General features: G+C 47.4%; 1 protein-coding gene across 6 annotated transcripts in view; it reads right to left on the reverse strand.

The window, feature by feature from the left end:
- tns1b (tensin 1b) overlaps positions 1 to 19,979 on the reverse strand; it is a 592,899-nt gene that overhangs the window by 452,488 nt on the left and 120,432 nt on the right. For 5 of the 6 annotated variants that reach the window (XM_060828194.1, XM_060828191.1, XM_060828193.1 and 2 more), the window contains exon 2: positions 3,392 to 3,506. In XM_060828194.1, coding sequence (XP_060684177.1) covers positions 3,392 to 3,506 — 115 coding nt within the window. Of the gene's footprint in view, positions 1 to 3,391; positions 3,507 to 19,979 lie in introns of those variants that run through there. The other variant, XM_060828196.1, reaches the window with a different exon arrangement.

The raw sequence follows: 19,979 nt of genomic DNA on the forward strand, positions 1-19,979 counted from the left end.
TAAGGGCATTGTGGGTCTACCCACAGCACATGGACTGCAGCTCACCCCCACCTTCTCAAGGGGCAACTAGGGACAGGGTAATAAATGCTGGGCACAGTCAGCGGTGCCCACATCCCACAAATGAATTTAATAAGTGTCAATGTCCTGCTACCACTTTCTTCGTAATGGTTTCTCCAGGTAAGACAGAGATCTGACTGACCTTTAGTTTATCACTTTCGGCAGGATGTTACTCATGCCCCCCACCCCCCCCCCCCCCCCCGACACATTAACAGCACAGAGGGGGAACACGTGGAGAGGGTCAAGCTCCTGGGAGTGGTCATCCACAACAAGCTTTCTTGGACTGTTCATGTGGATGCACTGGTTACAAAGGCCCAACAGCGTCTTTTCTTCCTCAGGCAGCTGAGGAAATTTGCCATGACGGTGAATACCCCTTTGCCAACTTTTATAGATGTCCCATCGAGAGCATTCTGTCTGGATGTATCATTACCTGGTATGGTAACTGTACCATTCAAGATCGGAGACAGTTACAGAGAGTGGGGAACTCAGCCCGGACAATCACAAAGGCCAACCTCCCATCTATAGAATCCATCTCCCAGGCCCGCTGTCAAGGAAAGGCCGCCAGCATTCTCAAAGATCTACCCCACCCTGGCAATGTTTTTCTACAATCTCTACCATCGGGGAGAAGGTACAGAAGCTTGAAGACCAGCCGGTTTCTAAACAGTTTATACCCCACTGTTGTTAGAATACTGAATGGCCTCACATACTCTTAACATTCCCCTGTCCCTGTGTTTTGTTTTTGCTGCTGTTTCCCTGTTATTTACTATCGATGCTCCTTAACTCTGGGATCTACCTGTATTGCTCACAAGACAAAGCTTTTCACTGTGCCTCGGTACACATGACAACAAACTCAATTCAATTCAATCCTGTCTCTCTGCTTTCTCAAACACAGGTGCTATGTTTTCCAATGCTTTGGGATTGTTTGAGAACAAGGCAATGTTGGAAGATAATAACCAATTGTCAAGCTTCCAGCTCCTTTAAGAGATGAAACCAAAAGAGAAAACGCTGGAAAATCTCATTAGCTCTGGCAGCATCTGTAAGGAGAGAAAAGAGCTGACGTTGAGTCTAACTGACCCTTTGACTCAGCTTTGACAAAGGGTCAGTTAGACTCGAAACGTCAGCTCTTTTCTCTCCTTACAGATGCTGCCAGAGCTAATGAGATTTTCCAGCATTTTGTCTTCTGGTTTCAGATTCCAGCATCCGCAGTAATTTGCTTTTATCCCTTTAAGAGATGAAGATGTGTACTCTGGCCCAGAGGAAACATTTGCAGCAAAGACCTTGTGAACATTTCTGTTTTCTGAACGGTAAAGTCAGATGGAAAAGGACCCATCGCGCACATGCCAGTCATCGTGTGTCTGTCGGTTCTGATCCCATTTTCCAGCACTTGGCCCTTGTATAATGTGGTGTCAAGTTCTCACTAAGTAATCCTTAATTATCTGGGAGATTTTTGCTGTTACCACCCTGAGTCACACTGGCTGCAGCTGCTCATTTCTGTACTTGACATTTCAGGAATCTGCCGCTCAGGGGCAGTGTTGCACCACAATTCACACAAACACACCGACGCTAAAGGGCCAATGTCCTCAGGACAAAAGCCATCAAATGTTGTTGGTGGGTCAGCCCCTGCAAAGGAGGGGGGCAGTAGGTGAAAGGTGAAGTCACCCATAGTCCGACCAAACCGTAAGCCTCATTAGAGAGGCAACTGGTAGTGGTTTAACCTGAGGGCCACCATACCTCAGGGCAAGGAGAGAGGTGGAGACGGACAGTCCTTCATGAAACTACACTGTGCATTGGAAACCAGCCATCGAGCCAATGGAGGGAGGTACAAGGGGTCAAGTTACATTCCAGTCATTTAATGTGCTTGCTAAATACTGCTTTGAACTCCAAAACACCAGCTTTCAGACAATTCTTGTCCAATAACATTCAGTTGCTAACTCCCACTTTGCCTTATTGCATGGTAAATGAGCTGGGCCAGTCAGCTTTCTAACTGCAAATACCCCTTTCACTTGAGGAACAGAGAGTGTTCAGGGGCAAGTGTTAAGGAATCCACTGGATCAAGACAGGCAGAAATATTCAGCACCAAGATCAAATGGAGTGCAGCTGAAAACCCCAAGTATGAGAAAGTTCTGAAGGGTCACTGGACTCCAAACATTAACTCTCTTTCTCTATCTCCACAGATACTGCCTGATCCTCTGAGTTTTTCCAGCAATTTCCAGTTTTTCCAGTCTGTGTGTGTGGAGTTTGCACATTCTCACCGTGTCTGCGTGGGTTTCCTCTGGGTGCTCCTCCCACAGTCCAAAGATGTGCGGGTCAGGTGAATTGGCCAGGCTAAATTGCCCGTAGTGTTAGGTGAAGGGGTAAATGTAGGGGAATAGGTCTGGGTGGGTTACTCTTCGGAGGGTCAGTGTGGACTTGTTGGGCCGAAGGGCCTGTTTCCACACTGTAGGGATTCTAATCTAATTTCTGTTTTTTGTTTAAGATTTCCAGCATCTGAAGTGTTCTGTTTTTATTTTATTGGAAGAAGGTTTTCCCAGTACATCATTCAGCTTGATTAATCATAGATTATGGTCTGCCTGCCACTCTCTGTACAAATCAGATTGTAAAACCTTGTCTTTGCGTTCATAGAATCAAGCTTGTTCCAAAATACCAAGAGAAACAGTTACAGAAAAAGAGTCAGAAAAAGAATAGAGGGAGAGGGAGATAAAGACAGAGATAGAGAGAGGAAAAGATGGAGCGAAAATAATGCATTTAAAGATGAGACCGCAGAAATTGGAATAGGAGCAGGCCATTCAGCCCCTTTAGCCTGCTTTGCCTTTCAATAGGATCATGGCTGATCCGACCCTCTTCACTTTCCCGCCACTTTCCCAAAACCTTTGATTCCCGATGGATGAAGAGTCTCTCCATCCCAGCCTTCAGCATACATGCGGACTCTGCCCCCACAGCTCTCTATGGGAAGGTGTTCCAAAGACTCACAACCCTCTGGCAGAAGACATTCCTCCTCATCTCAGTCTTCAGTTGGTGCCCCCTTATTCTGAGACTGTGCCCTCAGGTCCTAGACCCTCCTATGAGTGGGGGGGAACGTCCTCTCAGCATTGACCGTGTCAAACCCCTTAAGAATCCTGTCTGTCTCAATGAGGTCACTTCTCATTTTTCTGCACTCCAGTGAGTGAGTGCAGACACACGGGAAGGGAACGAGAGATGCTCAGAGACAGCCACAAGTGTATATACATACAGGAATGGCACACACAGCCAGAGACAGAAACATGTCAGGCAGAGAGAATACAGGTAGGAAAGGTGTGAACATGGACAGAGTTCAGTAGCATTCTGAGGGACTTACCACGACAGGCAGTCCCATCCTTGGTGATCATCTGTTTGCAGACAGCACACGCCTTCAGTTTTTTGAAACTCTTTGCTTTGAAGGTGTGACAGTTTGAAGCCTCATGGTCTTCAGGCTAGGGACAGAGACAGGAAATAACCATCAGATTCCAATAAGAGTCCTCTCCCTGACACTGAGCTGTTACTGTGCACCAGGAGGCCATTCAGCTCACTGTGAGAACAAAAGTTCTCGTCTCACATTTGCTTTGTCTGCACATCATTTTTAATCTATGCCCTCTCATTGTCGTACTTTTACGGGTGAGAACAGATTCTCCTGAGCTACTGTGCTCAGCCCATATCTGATTTTGAAAATCACTCTATGATCGCCCTCTCAGCCTCCCTTCTCCCGAAGGGAAATAGTCCCAACCTCTTCTATCTCTCCTCATCCCTGGAAACATTCTCATTAAAATTGATTTGATTTCCCATATTCTTAAACAAAAGCACTGGATACTGTAAGGGCCACAGTCCTTGGCAACACTCCAGCAATAGTACTGAAGACATGTGCTCCAGACCTTGCCTCTCCCCTCGCCAAGCTGTTCCAGTCCAGTTACAACACTGGCATCTACCCGACAATGTGGAACATTGCCCAGGTATGTCCTGTACAGAAAAAGCAGGACAGATCCAACCCGGCCAATTCCTGCCCCATCAGTCTCCTCTCGATCATCTGTAACGTGATGGAAGGGGTCAGTAACAGAGTTATCAAGCAGCACCTGGTGGATTATGGACCTCCAATGTCAGGAAACCCAGAGCTGTTTGTCACTCAGTCTAATGCTGCTCATAGAACCATTCCAAGATTGTTCAGGGACCCCCTGCCTGTACTCGATGGGATTGGGCCCCTTTACCACTGTCACCCCCACCATATCCCTCCCTACCCTCCCCCAGGGCCTTGTGGGTCTTGCCCTGTTTACTTGCTGGTGCCCTATGGGACTTTGCCCCTTCCCCCGAACCTCAGAGCTCTGTGGGACTATGCCTTTCCACACCTCCCCCCCACCCCTCCACCAACCCTGGGTCCCTGTGCCCTTGATCCATTTCGCTCCCACCAACCCCCCCAACCAGCCCTGACCCCAGCCCCACCCTCCCCAGGGCCCTGTGGGACTGGTTGGCCAGTGGATTGTGGAATAACTCTGCGGAGGCCGGTATCCTGTCACCAGGTCCCCCTTTATTTCCACGTGACCCAGCTCCGTCAGAGCCAGCTCTCAGAGTGAACAGATCCCCTGACCCTCCTGACTGTTTTTTTTCTTTCTCTTTTTTTTAGTGACAAAGCATCAAAAGGCAAATCTCCTGTTTATTTTTTTCTTTTCTTTTTCTTTTCTTTACCCCTGCACTCCCGCCTAACTGCGGTGGTGCTTATTTTTTCCCCATCACCCATGGTGTGTGTGTGTGCAGGTGTGAGACACAGTGAGAGACACAAGGTGCACAAATCTTTATTTAATTTCCACCACCAGGAAGATAGGAAATACCCGAGTGGCCAGTGACAAGCAGTGATAAACTCCACACAGTCACCCGAGGTTGGAATCGAGCCTGGGTTCCTGGCGCTATGAGGCAGCTGTGCTAACCACTGAGTCACTGTGCCACCCTACCCTCCTGTTTATATTTTTTTTCTTTTCTTTTTTTTGTGAGACACAGTGAGAGACAAGGTGTACAAATCTTTATTCAATTTCCATCACCAGGAAAAGTAGGAAAACACCCGAGTGGCCTGTGACAAGACATGCCCTGCTCATCAGAGGGCAATGTCTCAGTGATCAAAAAAGTGAAGTGGAGTCTCCTGATTATATTTTATTTTTTCCCACCTTCCGACCACTCTAAGGCAATCTCCTATTTATTTTTTTGTTTGTTTTTTTTCTTTCTTATAGAGTTGGAAGGGAAACGGTCCAGTTTATTTGTTTGAGGGCAGGGGACATTCCTGTTTTTTTAAATTTATTTTTTAATTAACCCCCACACTACCGTCTAACTGCAGTAATCTCCTTTTTTTGTAGGGAAAACACCCGAGTGGCCTGTGACAAGACATACCCTGCTCATCAGAGGGCAATGTCTCAGTGATCAAAAAAGTGAAGGGGATTCTCCTGATTATATTTTTTTTTCTTTTTTTTCTTTTCTTTTTCTCTTTTGTGTGCAGGTGTGAGACACAGTGAGAGACACAAAGTGCACAAATCTTTATTTAATTTCCACCACCAGGAAGAAAGGAAATACCCGAGTGGCCAGTGACAAGCAGTGATAAACTCCACACAGTCACCCGAGGTTGGAATCGAGCCTGGGTTCCTGGCACTATGAGGCAGCTGTGCTAACCACTGAGTCACCGTGCCACCCTACCCTCCTGTTTATATCTGTCAGCCAGGGCTCCCTGATTGGACCAGGTTAACAGTCCCAATCAGGGAGGTCCACCTGGCTGGCTGCCCTCGGTATAATCAGTACAGAGTTGACTGGGAGGTTGCCGTGTTTTGGTCATTGCCCCTCCCCCCTCCCCCGGTTGTGTGGGAGCTCACTGTGTGATCTGGAGCTTATGAGCAGAGCAGAGACTCAGAGCGACTGTACAACATCCTGCATCAAGCTGGTGGGTCGAGCTGTATCTCTGAAGCTGATCACGACACAACACTCCCAGCTGAACACAGAGAGAATGAGTCTGACAAAAACCTTCTCCAATATTTGTCAAAAGGCACAAGTAAAGACTCTTCAGAAACACACTGTGTCTGTGAAAAGGAAACAGGTTGAAAATCCCTCGAAAGCAGTGGGACGTTTCACTTCCAACTCATTGAGAAAATAAATGGCCCCACGACCAAAACAGCAGTATCTCGGCCCTGCTGGCTGTACAACACATCAGCATAGTGTCTAGTCCTCACTCTTCATCCCACACACTCACTAACTCCCCACATCCGGTACGTCACTCCAGTAAACAGGAGGTTTAAAAATATTATTGCAAGTTAGGAAAGGGAGTATTCTTTGTCAGCCTGAAAGTGATGTCAGTGAGAGAGGGGGAAACAGCAGGCGAGGAAATGATAGCGAGGGAGCAAGAGGGGAAGAGAGAGACAATGAGAGAAAACAGAGAGAGCTAAAGGGGAAGAGAGAGAAATAAAGGCCGTCAGAGGGAGAGAGATCAAAAAGGACAGGAAAGATAATAGAGTGGCTGTGACTGAGTGAGGTGTGTAGGTTACAATTCCTGACTGAGTGATGACTATCTAAGCTCTGTCTAAACACACAGCCATTGTCAGTGTCCGGGAGACACTTACATCACTCCTCAGGCCAGCTCCTCAATCTAACCCTGGCTCAGCCACAGTGTCTCCGAGCCAGTCGGTAACCTCCAAAGGGCCAGTGTTTATTTGGTGGTCACCCAGGGGAAGGGGAGGTGGTAAACTGGTGCAATTATTCCAATTCCCAGGCCCCCACAGATTACAGCTTTCGCCAGTGAAACACAAGCTAATGATAGAAACCTGGTCACCAAACAGCGCTCACTCACACTGAGAAACCCTGGGCTGCTCCTGACTCACACAGGCCTGGTATAATGACAAAGAAAAACAGCACACCATTCAGCCCCTCAAACCTGTTACACAGGAACACAAGGAGGCCATTCAGCCCCTCAATCCTGTTACACAGGAACACAAGGAGGCCATTCAGCCCCTCAAACCTGGTACACAGGAACAGAAGGAGGCCATTCAGCCCCTCAAACCGGTAACACAGGAACACAAGGAGGCCATTCAGCCCCTCAATCCTGTTACACAGGAACACAAGGAGGCCATTCAGCTCCTCAAACCTGTTACACAGGAACACAAGGAGGCCATTCAGCCCCTCAAACCTGTTACACAGGAACAGGAGGCCATTCAGCCCCTCAAACCGGTAACACAGGAACACAAGGAGGCCATTCAGCCCCTCAATCCTGTTACACAGATGTGGGTAACACTGGCTAGACCAGTATTTATTGCCAATCCTTAATTACCCAGAGGGTAGTTCAGTGTCACCCACATTGCTGTGGGTCTGGAGTCGTGTATAGGCCGGACCAGGTAAGGATGGCACCTTCCTCCCCAGATGGGTTTTTACAGTTGTTCAATGAAACTTTTAATAAGTTCAAACTTCATCATCTGTTGCATTTGTTTCAAAACTGCATGCACACCTCTGGGGTTCTGGATGACTAAATCCAGTGATATTCCCACCACCTCCACTCACTCATAAACTGAACAAGGAAGAGGTGAAGTAGGGATTTGCAAATGAAGCCAGTGCAGGTCAGCGAGCGGAGGGGCTGGCAGGGGAACGGGATGTGGACAGAATGGCATTCAGCTTCAAAGATGGTACAGGGGCCAGACAAGTGCAGTCACATAGACGGACGAGGGGTTCCACAGTGGATAAGCTGAGGCAGGGCTGAGTCAGGACATGGGACAGAGTTGGAAGGAGACAGCGTGTGTGATGGTGCCTCAGGTCAGACTCCAATCGCCAACATTAAACAGCATCGAAATCATTACAATCCCAAAGCCAGCAGAGTCAGAGAGATGTACAGCACGGAAACAGACCCTTCGGTCCAACCCATCCATACTGACCAGATATCCCAACCCAATCTAGTCCCACCTGCCAGCACCCGGCCCATATCCCTCCAAACCCTTCCTATTCATATACCCATCCAAATGCCTCTTAAATGTTGTAATTGTATCAGCCTCCATCACTTCCTCTGGCAGCTCATTCCACACACGTACCACCCTCTGTGTGAACAAGTTTGCCCCTTAGGTCTCTTTTATATCGTTCCCTTCTCACACTAAACCTATGCCCTCTAGTACCTATTCATGCCCCTCATGATTTTATAAACCTCTATAGGTCACCCCTCAGCCTCCAACACTCCAGGGAAAACAGCCCCAGCCTGTTCAACCTCTCCCTAGAGCTCAGATCCTCCAACCTTGGCAACATCCTTGTAAATCTTTTCTGAACCCTTTCAACATATTCCAACAGTGACCCTCTGACAGTGCAGCAATCCCTCAGCACTGACCCTCTGACAGTGCGGCACTCCCTCAGCACTGACCCGCTGACAGTGCGGCACTCCCTCAGTACTGACCCTCTGACAGTGTGGCACTCACTCAGTACTGACCCTCTGACAGTGCGGCACTCCCTCAGTACTGACCCTCTGACAATGCGGCACTCCTTCAGCACTGACCCTCTAAGAGTGTGACACTTCCTCAGTACTGACCCTCTGAAAGTACAGCACTCCCTCAGCACTGACCCTCTGACAGTGCGACATTCCCTCAAAGAACATAGAACAAAGAAAATTTACAGCCCAGGAACAGGCCCTTCGGCCCTCCAACCCTGAGCCGATCCAAATGTACTGTCTAAACCTGTCGCCCAGTTCCTAAGCATCTGTATCCCTCTGCTCCCCACCTACTCATGTATCTGCCCAGACGCATCTTAAATGAATCTACCGTGCCTGCCTCTACCACCTCTGCTGGCAACGCGTTCCAGACACCCCCCACCCTCTGTGTGAAGTACTTGCCGCAGGTATCCCCCTTAAACTTTTCACCTCTCATCTTGAAAGCATGAGCCCTCCTTATTGAATCCCTCACCCTGGGAAAAAGCTTGTCGCTATTCACCCTGTATATACCCTTCATGATTTTGTAAACCTCAATCAGGTCCCTCCTCAATCTCCTTTTTTCTGATGAAAAAAATCCTAATCTACTCAACCTCTCTTCATAGCTAGCACCTTCCATACCAGGCAACATCCTCATAAACCTCCTCTGTACCCTCTCCAAAGCGTCCACATCCTTTTGGTAATGTGGGGCCCAGAACTGTACACAATATTCTAAATGCGGCCGAACCAATGTCTTGTACAATGTTAACATGACCTGCCAGCTCTTATACTCAATACCCCGTCCGATGAAGGCAAGCATACCATATGCCTTCTTGACCACTCTACCCACCTGTGCAGCAACCTTCAGGGTACAATGGACCTGCACCCCCAGATCTCCCTGCCCATCAACTTTTCCCAAGGCTCTTCCATTCATTGTATAATTCGCTCTAGAATTAGTCTTGCTAAATGCACCATCTCACATTTGCCTGGATTGAACTCCATCTGCCACTTTTCCGCCCAACTCTCCAGTCTATCTATATCCTCCTGTATTCTCTGACAGTCCCTTACATTTTCTGCTACTCCATCAATCTTTGTGTCATCTGCAAACTTGCTGATCATACCAACAGTGCCCTCTTCCAGATCATTTATGTATATTACAAACAACAGTGGCCCCAGCACTGACCCCTGTGGAACACCACTGGTCACCTTTCTCCATTTCGAGAAACTCCCTTCAACTACTACTCTCTGTCTCCTGTTGCTCAACCAGTTCTTTATCCACCTAGCTAGAACACCCTGCACACGTGACTTCACTTTCTCCATTTGTCTACAATGGGGAACCTTATCAAACGCCTTACTAAAGTCCATGTATATGACATCAACAGCCCTTTCTTCATCTATCAACTCGGTCACTTCCTCATAGAACTCTATTAAGTTGATAAGGCACGATCTCCCCTGCACAAAACCATGTTGCCTATCACTGATAAGCCCATTCTTATCTAAATGTAAATTAGATTAGATTATTTACAGTGTGGAAACAGGCCCTTTGGCCCAACAAGTCCACACCAACCCATCAAAGCGCAACCCACTCAGACCCATTCTCCTACATTTTACCCCTTCACCTAACTCTATGGGCAATTTAGCATGGCCAATTCACCTAACCTGCACATCTTTGGACTGTGGGAGGAAACCGGAGCACCCGGAGGAAACCCACACAGACACGTGGAGAATGTGCAAACTCCACACGGAGAGTCGCCCGAGGTGGAATTGAACCTGGGTCTCTGGCGCTGTGAGGCAGCAGTGCTAACTGCTGTGCCACTGTGCCACCCACAAACACCACTGTAAATAGACACACTATAAATCGATCCTATCCTTCAGTACCTTCTCCAGCAACTTTCCCACCACTGACGTCAGGCTCACTGGTCTGTAGTTACCCAGAATATCCCTACTACCCTTCTTGTACAGGGGGACAATGTGAGCAACCCTCCAGTCCCCTGGCACCTCACCTGTGTTTAAAGATGCCACAAAGATATCTGTCAGGGCCCCAGCTATTTCCTCTCTCGCCTCTGTCAGCAACCTGGGATAGATCCCATCTGGTCCTGGGGAATTGTCCACCTTAATAACCTCTAGCCCACCCAACACATCTTCCCGCCTTATGTCAATGTGATCCAGACTAATCAAACTTCTATCTCTAATCTCACCATTCATCATGTCCCTCTCCTCAGTGAACACTGATGTAAAGTAATCATTCAGAACCTCATCCATTCTCTCAGGTTCGACACACAGCCTTCCTTCATTATCCTTTAGTGGACCAACCCTTCCTCTAGTTACCTGCTTGCTTCTTATGTAAGAATAAAACGCTTTGGGATTTTCCTTAATTATGTTCGGTAAAGTTATTTCATGACCCTTTTAGCCCATTTGATTCCTCGTTTAAGATTGGTCCTATTCTCCCAGTATTCCTCCAGGGCCCGTTCTGTTCTCAGCTGCCTGGACCTTATGTATGTTTCCCTTTTCCTCTTGGATAGACGTACAATTTCTCCTGTCATCTACGGTTCACGAATCTTGCCTTTCCTATCCTTTGCCTTCAACGGGACGTGCCTATCCTGCACTGCCGTTAACCTATCTTGGAAAGCCTCCCACATCTCACATATGGACTTCCCTTCAAATAGCTGTGTCCAATCCACATTTCCCAGCTCCTGCTGAATTTTGCTATAATTGGCTTTGGCCCAGTTTTGTACTCTTCCCTTTGGACCACCCTCAGCAATAACCCTCCGACAGTGTGGCACTCCCTCAGGTAAGGGATTTGTCTCATTTCAAGGATTGACTCTGACTCCAGAATGGAAGAAGGAAGCACTGCCTGCTTAGACAGAGTTCCTGATTTGAGCTCCCAGCCAAAAGTCCCTCCTTTCCTGAGGATTAAGCTGGAATCTACTTCTGGCATGTTTTCCTTACAGCCTGCCCTCCCAGTGAGCCAATCCTGAATTCCTCACATGTGCAGTCACCTAGAGCATTCCTCAGAACTGCTCCATCATAAGCAGACAGGTCATTCCTGCAATCCCAACATCCCCACATTTCCAGCGAAAAAAACACACACTTGGGGCACAAATCCAATTGAAAGATATTCTCATCCCAGATTTACTGACTCAGTAATGTTCAAGCTGTTGCTAATGTGTCGTCAAAAGGCACTGCTCTCGGATCTTCCAGTCTGGGGATTTGTGCTCCCTGGGTCTCTTGGTGACAGGGTACAGGCCATTGGGTGCTCCTGCACAGGCTGGGGAAGCCAACCACGACCTCCCCACACCCACCCCCCCATATGAAACACACTTTCACATACACGCTGGGTATATGTGACAACAATAAATCAAACTCTCACACACACACACACACACCATTACACCCATATACACACACACTCATACACACACAACCTCATATCTACATACACATGTGCACACAAACACATACACCGTCACACACGCCCACACACTCACACATGCACACACACACACTCACACACGGCGCACGCGCACACACACACACATACACTCACACGCGGTGCGCACACACACACTCACACACACACACACAAACTTAACTGCTATCTTTCTGTCAGTTCTTTTTCAGGTTTGTTCTGCTCCTCACAATGTGTAGCTGTCTGTCATAAACAGCGCACAGTCCCTGGCCACATCCCCACTGTTCCCATCTATCACCAGGGTCTGACTGTAGGGAGGGTGAGGGAGCCTGGAAACACTAAGAAAGACCCAGACTGCGGGCTGATGTCAGAGATGGAGGGTGGACATAGTGGGGGGTATTATGGGGGGATGGCCAGTCTGTTTATGTCCATGGGGGAGGAGGGAGGGAGGAGAATGTGGGAGGGGCAGCATGTGTATCCCCATATGGAGGGGAATGGGAGAGGGGCAGTGTGTGTATCCCCATGTGGGGGGAGAGGCAGTATGTGTATCCCCATGGGGATGGTGGGGAATGGGGGAGGGGCAGTGTGTGTATCCCCATGGGGATGGTGGGGAATGGGGGAGGGGCAGTGTGTGTATCCCCATGGGGATGGTGGGGAATGGGGGAGGGGCAGTGTGTGTATCCCCATGGGGCGGGTGGGGAATGGGGGAGGGGCAGTGTGTGTATCTCTATGGGGGTGGAACGGGGGACTGGCAGTGTGTGCATCCCCATGGGGGGGAATGGGGGAGGGGCAGTATGTGTATCCCCATGGGGCGGGTGGGGAATGGGGGAGGGGCAGTGTGTGTATCCCCAGGGGGGTGTGGGGGTGGGGGAGGGGCAGTGTGTGTATCCCCATGGAGGGGGAATGTGGGAGGGGCAGTGTGTGTTTCTCCATGGTGGGGGGGGGGGGGGGTGCAGGAGGCCTGCTACTGAATGGGAATCTCTCACTCTGGTCCCATTGCTGAGACCTTAGATAGACATCAAAAACCTGCATTTATATAGAACCTTCACTGAAGCCCAAAGTGCTATACAGTAGCGCTTAACAACTAACCTCACATGGTACTGGACCAGGGAAGTACGAGGCGAGATGATCAAAAAACTGGTTCAAAGAATCTGATTTTAGGAGCATTTTTAAGGAAGCGAGATATCCAGAGAAGGGGGAGAGAGGGGGTAAGGGAGAGTATTTCAGAATTTGGCGCCCACATGATTAAAGGCAAAGCCCTAAGTGGTGGAGCAATGAGAGTGAGGAATGACCAGTTAGACCATAAGACATAGGAGCAGAAATTAGGCCATTCAGCCCACTGACTCTGCTCTGTCATTCAATCATAGCTGATAAGTTTCTCAACCCTATTCTCCCTGTAAGCCTTGATAATCGAGAACCTCTCTATCTCTGTCTTAAATATACTCAGTAACCTGGCCTCCACAGCCTTCGGTAGCAATGAATCCCATAGACCCACCATTCTCTGGCTGAAGACATCTCTCCTTACCACCTTTCTAAAAAACGTTCGAAGTTCCTGGTCTCATTGCCAAAGAATATTTACAGAACCCACTGAGGTACAGTCAGCTCAATGTTATCCTAGTTGAAAATGTGTTGCTGGTTAAAGCACAGCAGGTTAGGCAGCATCCAAGGAATAGGAAATTCGACGTTTCGGGCATAAGCCCTTCATCCTGATGAAGGGCTTATGCCCGAAACGTCGAAGTTCCTATTCCTTGGATGCTGCCTAACCTGCTGTGCTTTAACCAGCAACACATTTTCAACTGTGATCTCCAGCATCTGCAGACCTCACTTTTTACCTCAATGTTATCCTACCATGGCTTCATCTTGCCACCTGGCTGCAGGAAACAGGAGGATTCCATGGCATTGGATCACTTTTTATGATGATTTTAAGAGCAAATCACACCATCAAATTCAACCCATTACACTCCTTACGCCCAGAACATCGACTCTCCTGCTCCTCGCTTGCTGCCTGACCTGCTGTGCTTTTCCAGCACCACACTTTTGACTGTGATATCCAGCATCTGCAGCCCTCACTTTCTCCCTGTAGACTCCAGTCACTGGACAAGAGCAAAGATACTCAGAGGGTTTTAACTCGAGAGCCATTTGAAAACAACAGAAGAGGGAAGTCATGGAGGGATTCAAAAATGAAGATAAAGATTTTAAAACTGATCAATTGCATATCAAAGATCAGTACAGATCAGTGAGGAAGGACACAGACAGGAGAGGTTTATATTTACTTCAGTTTAAAAGCTAAAGGCTGTGAGACCTGTACCACAAACATCAAGGCTAACTCCATGTTAAACAGAACTGACGAGAACAGAATATTCCAGATAAAAAAGTGCAGCAAAGAGTTCAAGCCTAACTTGATGAATCCACCCTTTCACAAAAGCAATTCTCTCTCCTTCTCCAAGTCTATTTGTCTATATAAACAAACAGGTTATTTAGGTCCTGATTACACTCACTTTCCCAGTATTACCAATCTCCTCTGGTTTCCAGTTTGTGATCCCCAAGGGCCACTCTGTCACTGAACCTGGTTTAATTGGTCAAAGGAGGTCACTTCAATCACCATGATCACAAGCCTGAGCTATTGTGTTCCAATTCAGGATCACACCCCCTTCATCGCATTGCCCAGCCTTCTACTAATCAGCTCCTCATTCAACCTCCAATTACAGGGACCTACTCTCCTCATCGCCTCAGTGAGAGCTTCAGGGTTTTCTCAGTGTAGACAGCAGTCCGTGTCACTCAGAGACTGTTCAATAACAAATACAGATCATTATGACATTTCTCTTCATCTCTAGTGCAGTGAGAGAATGAGACTGACCCTCCCATCAAACAGAGAGAGAGAGAGAGAGAGAGAGAGAGACTCAAATCTCAAACAGAGAGTTACAGTGAGAAACCCATCAGGAACCCACCACATAAACAGAGAGAGAGAGAGACCCTCTGCTCAGAGATATAGAGACCCTCCACACAAACAGAGATAAAGATACTGGGGCGAGGACTCAGCGAGATACGGGGGGGAGACTCAAATCTCAAGCCCAGAATTACAGTGAGAAACTTATTGGGGGAAGAGAGAAACCCCTCGTTCAGAGGGATACAGACACAGTGATTCTCCACAAACAGAGATAAAGAGAGAGAGAGAGAGACCCTCCACTCAGAGAGATACAGAGAGCGAGAGATAGAGGGAGACTGCCGGCTTACAGAGATACAGGAACAGATAGAGAGAGAGAGAGAGAGACCCACCAGAGAAAGAGATAAAGAAACAGAGAGAGAGTTAACCTCTCCTTGAACAGAAAAATAGAGAGAGGTTGAGAGATTCTCCCCTTGAACAGAAACATAGAAAGGAAACCTCACTAGAGAGAGAGAGACAGAGAGAGAAAGACTCAAACAAAGAAAGAAATTAAAAGAGAAAACAGAGGGACTCTCTCTCTCTCTTTCTCTATTGCTATAAATTTCAGGAATCATTTTAGTCAGCAGGGCAAGTGTTAAGAGTCTGCTAACGTTTTCAAAGCTAATCCTTCAGACGGATGACTCTCTCGATGGTTGTGAGTGAATTTGGTTTACGTTTGTTTAAAATCTCTACTCAGACAAGGTCAAGTTTTTTTAAGATCAATGTAGGCAATGGGAGCTCTTTATTCTTCATTGACCGGGCTTGTTTCCTGAACCACTTCACAAATTTGTTGCATCAGAAAAAAAACGTCAACAACTTTAAAAGCCAACAACCACTTAATGATGGCAGTGGATTACAGAGCAGCTTCAGGGAAAAGGCGCCAAACACTGACTCACTAAATCCTGTGGGGACTCAGGATCCTCTGACAAGGAAAATGCAGATGATCTATTTATACCGAGTGGGATCCACTCAGTAAACAACCTTCAGAAACAGATGAAAGGAAGACACTCCGACCCTGAGGGTGTCCCAGACACCCTACACCTGACCCCCTCACTGTCAGTGAAGTGATGTCACTAATATTATTACCTCGATTCCTGCACAGCAGGATCCCACAGAGGGGGAAAAAGAACAAGAACAATACAGCACAGGAACAGGCCCTTTGGCCCTCCAAGCCTGTACTGATCCAGATCCTCGATCTAAACTTGATGCCTTTTTCTAAGGATCTGTATCCCTCTGTTCCCTGCCCATTCATGTATCTGTCCAGATACATCTCACACGATGCTCCTACCACCTCCACTGGCAATGTATTCCAGGCACCCACCACCCTCTGCGTAAAGGCCTTTCCACATATATTTCTCCTAAACCATTCCCCTCTCACTTTGAACTCACGACCCCCAGTAATTGAGTTCCTCACTCTGGGGAAAAGGCTTCTTGCTATCCACCCTGTCTACACCTCTTATGATTTTGTAAACCTCAGTCAGGTCCCCCCTTGACCTCAGTCTTTCGAATGAAAATAATCCTAATCTACTCAACCTCTCCTCATAGCCAGCACCCTCCATACCAGGCAACATCATAGTGAACCTTCTCTGCACCCTCTCCAAGCATCCACATCCTTTTGGTAACGTGGTGACCAGAACTGTATACAGTATTCTAAATGTGACCGAACCAAAATCCTATACAACTGTAACATGACCTGCCCACCCTTGTACTCAATCCCCCGTCCGATGAAGGAAAGCAATGCTGTATGCCTTCTTGACCGCAGTCTACTGTCCTGCGTTGCCACCTTCAGGGAACAATGGATCTGAACACCCAGAAGTCTCTGTACATCAATTTTCCCCAGACTTTTCCATTTACTGTATAGTTCACACTTGAATTGCACCTTCCAAAATGCATCACCTCACATTTGTGCAGACTGAATTCCATCTGCCATTCCTCTGCCCAATCTATCTATATTCTGCTGTATTTCTGACCGTCCCCATTACTATCTGCTACTCCATCATTCTTAGTGTCATCTGCAAACTTGCTAATGAGGCAACCTACACCTTCCTCCAAATCATTTATGTACATAGGAGGGAGATAATGAACAATTCAACAACAGGACAAACAACAAATCAGCTCCTCATCGTCTCTGAGGCCCTCGAACAGAAAGCTGTGCAACAGCTCCCCACCTACTGCACGTGGGCTCTGCAATGTTCCCCATGCACAGGAACAGGAGGAGACCAAGCCTGGTACAACATTCAATCAGACCACAGCTGATCTGTTTGTCACCTCCATTCACCACTGTACTGGCTTAATCTCAGTCGGGATCAGTTTAATTTAATGTTGGCATCCACAAGTCTGATTGGAGCGAGAGAGACAGTGAACTCTGAATTGGAGTTTAGAAGATTAAGGGGAGATCTAATAGAAACTTACAAGATAATACATGGCTTAGAAAGGGTGCTCGCTAGGAAATTGTTTCCGTTAGGCGAGGAGACTAGGACCCGTGGACACAGCCTTAGAATTAGAGGGGGCCAATTCAGAACAGAAATGCGGAGACATTTCTTCAGCCAGAGAGTGGTGGGCCTGTGGAATTCATTGCCGCAGAGTGCAGTGGAGGCCGGGACGCTAAATGTCTTCAAGGCAGAGATTGATAGATTCTTGATGTCTCGACGAATTAAGGGCTACGGGGAGAATGCGGGTAAGTGGAGTTGAAATGCCCATCAGCCATGATTGAATGGTGGTGTGGACTCGATGGGCCAAATGGCCTTACTTCCACTCCTATGTCTTATGGTCTTACCCCCACTGCCTGCTGTGAGAATGGTCCCTTCCTCACGTGGTTATAAACCGTGTGGTTATAAACAGACACTTTCTCCGAGCGAGAATGTAAACGCTGCTGGGGCCAGTTGGAATGTCATCTTCTCTCTTGGACCCTGGGAAGAGTGCACCTTGAACCACATCAACTGGATCACCTCTGCCATTGCTCAGCAAGAGATCCCACGAGAGAAATGTCCCTGCCCAGAATCCACCGTCTGATGTCAGTACATTTCTGTAGTACTGTCTCACTGACTCTCCAATCCCTGGGAAATGGGGCAGATTGAGGGCAGGCCAGAACTAGGAGCAGGTGTAGGCCATTCGGCCCTTCGAGCCTGCTCCACCATTCAATGTGAATATGGTTGATCTGACATTCCTCACATCCACCTTCCTGCCCTTTCCCAGTAACCCTTGATTCCTCAACTGACCAAGAATCTCTCTCTCAGTCTTTAATATAAAGAAGGACTCTGTCCCCACAGCTCCCAGTGGTAAGGAGTTCCAAAAACTCCCAACCCTCTTAGAGAACAAATTCCTCCTCATTTCAGTCTTAAATTGGTGCTCCTTTACTCTGAGACTGTGCCCTCCTCCAGTCCTCTGGTACTAAACCTGTAGACAATGATGACTCAAATATCAAAGTCAAAGGCTCTGCTATCTCCCCCGAGCTTCCCAGAGAATCCTCGGATAAATCCCATCTGGCCCAGGAGACGTGTCTACTTTCACTCCTTCTAGAATAGATAACACCTGTTCGTAACGAACCTTGATCCTTTCTCGCCTAATATCTCATACCTCATTCTTCTCCTCTACAATATTCTCCTTTTCCTGAGTGAAAACCGATGAGAAATGTTCGTTTAACACCTCTCTGATCTCCACAGGGTCCACACTAAACTTCCCACTTCTGTCTTTGACTGGCCCTATTCCTACCCTAATCATCCTTTTATTCCTCACATACCACAGACAGCTTTAGGGATCTCCTTTATTCTATTTGCTAAAGACTGCTCATGCCCCCTCATTGATCTTCTTAACTCTCTCTTTAAATCCTTCTGAGCTGATCTGTAACTCTCCATTGCCTCATCTGAACCATCTTGCCTTATCAACACATAAGCCTCCTCCTTCTGCTTAACAAGAGATGCAATTTCTGTAGTAAACCACGGTTCCCTTACCTTATCACTTCCTCCCTGCCTGACAGGGACATACCTATCAAGGACACGCAATATCTGTTCCTTAAACCAGCCCCACATTTCCAGTGTCTGCATCCCCTGCATTGTGCTACCCCAAAGAGAAAGTATGGTGCTGTTCCTGTGGGACGGGCTTCACTTTAACCGAACTGAGGCCAGTATCTGGAAGAACCAAATAACTCGGACTGCAGAGAGGATTTATATTAATGAGAATGGGGAAGGCTTCTGGGGAGAGGATACATAGGTTTATAAGGCAAAGGGATATTGCAGTGTTATAGGGAAGGTATTTGCATAATGATACCCAGAGTACGATAGAAAGGGAACAGAGTTTATAAATGTTAAAAAATGTAAATAGGATTAAAGGAGAAGAAAATGGTAAAATGACAAAATTAAGGGCTCTTTACTGAAATGCACACAGCATTTGGAACAAAATAAATGAATTAAAAGAAAAAAACAGATTAATGGTTATTAATTACCATTAATTAATTACAGAGACATGGTTACAAGGAGATCAAAGCTGGGAACTAAATATTCTGGGGCATCTGACTTTTGAAAAGGACACACAGGAAGGTGGTGGAGTAGCATTGCTGGCACAGGATAGAATAAGTACCAGCGGGCTGGCAATCAGAGCCACACGTCTGAGAGGGGGTCAGTTGCTGATGGGGCAGTGACAGGATGTAGTGAATCTATCAGGAAGGTTTCTAACATGATGAAACAAAGGGGTCGGTTAAGGTGTGTCTGCTTTAATGCAAGGTGTGTCCGAAATAAGAGTGACGAACTCAGAGCATGGATCAGTACTTGAGGCTGCGATGTTGTGGCCATAACGGAAACGTGGGTTTCACAGGGGCAGGGATGGTTGCTTGATGTTCCAGGGTTTAGAATATTTAAAAAGAACAGGGAAGGGGGAAAAAGAGGCGGGGGTGTAGCATTGCTAATCAGAGAGTGCATCACAGCTACAGAAATGAAGGTTGTTGAGGAAGGTTTGTCTACTAGTCTCCAGTATGGGTGGAAGTTAGGAACAACTAGGGAGCAGCTATCGCATTGGGGGTTTTCTACAGACTCCCTAATAGCAGTAGAGAGATTGAAGATCTCACAGGCAGGCAGATTCTGGAAAAATGTAGATGTAGCAGGGTTTGGGTGATGGGTGATTTCAACTTTCCCAATATCGACTGGAACCTCCTTAATGCAGATGGTTTGGATGGGGCCGTTTTTGTCCGG

Source organism: Hemiscyllium ocellatum, chromosome 7 (assembly GCF_020745735.1).
Source record: "Hemiscyllium ocellatum isolate sHemOce1 chromosome 7, sHemOce1.pat.X.cur, whole genome shotgun sequence".
In the NCBI taxonomy this organism is placed as follows: Eukaryota; Metazoa; Chordata; class Chondrichthyes; order Orectolobiformes; family Hemiscylliidae; genus Hemiscyllium; species Hemiscyllium ocellatum.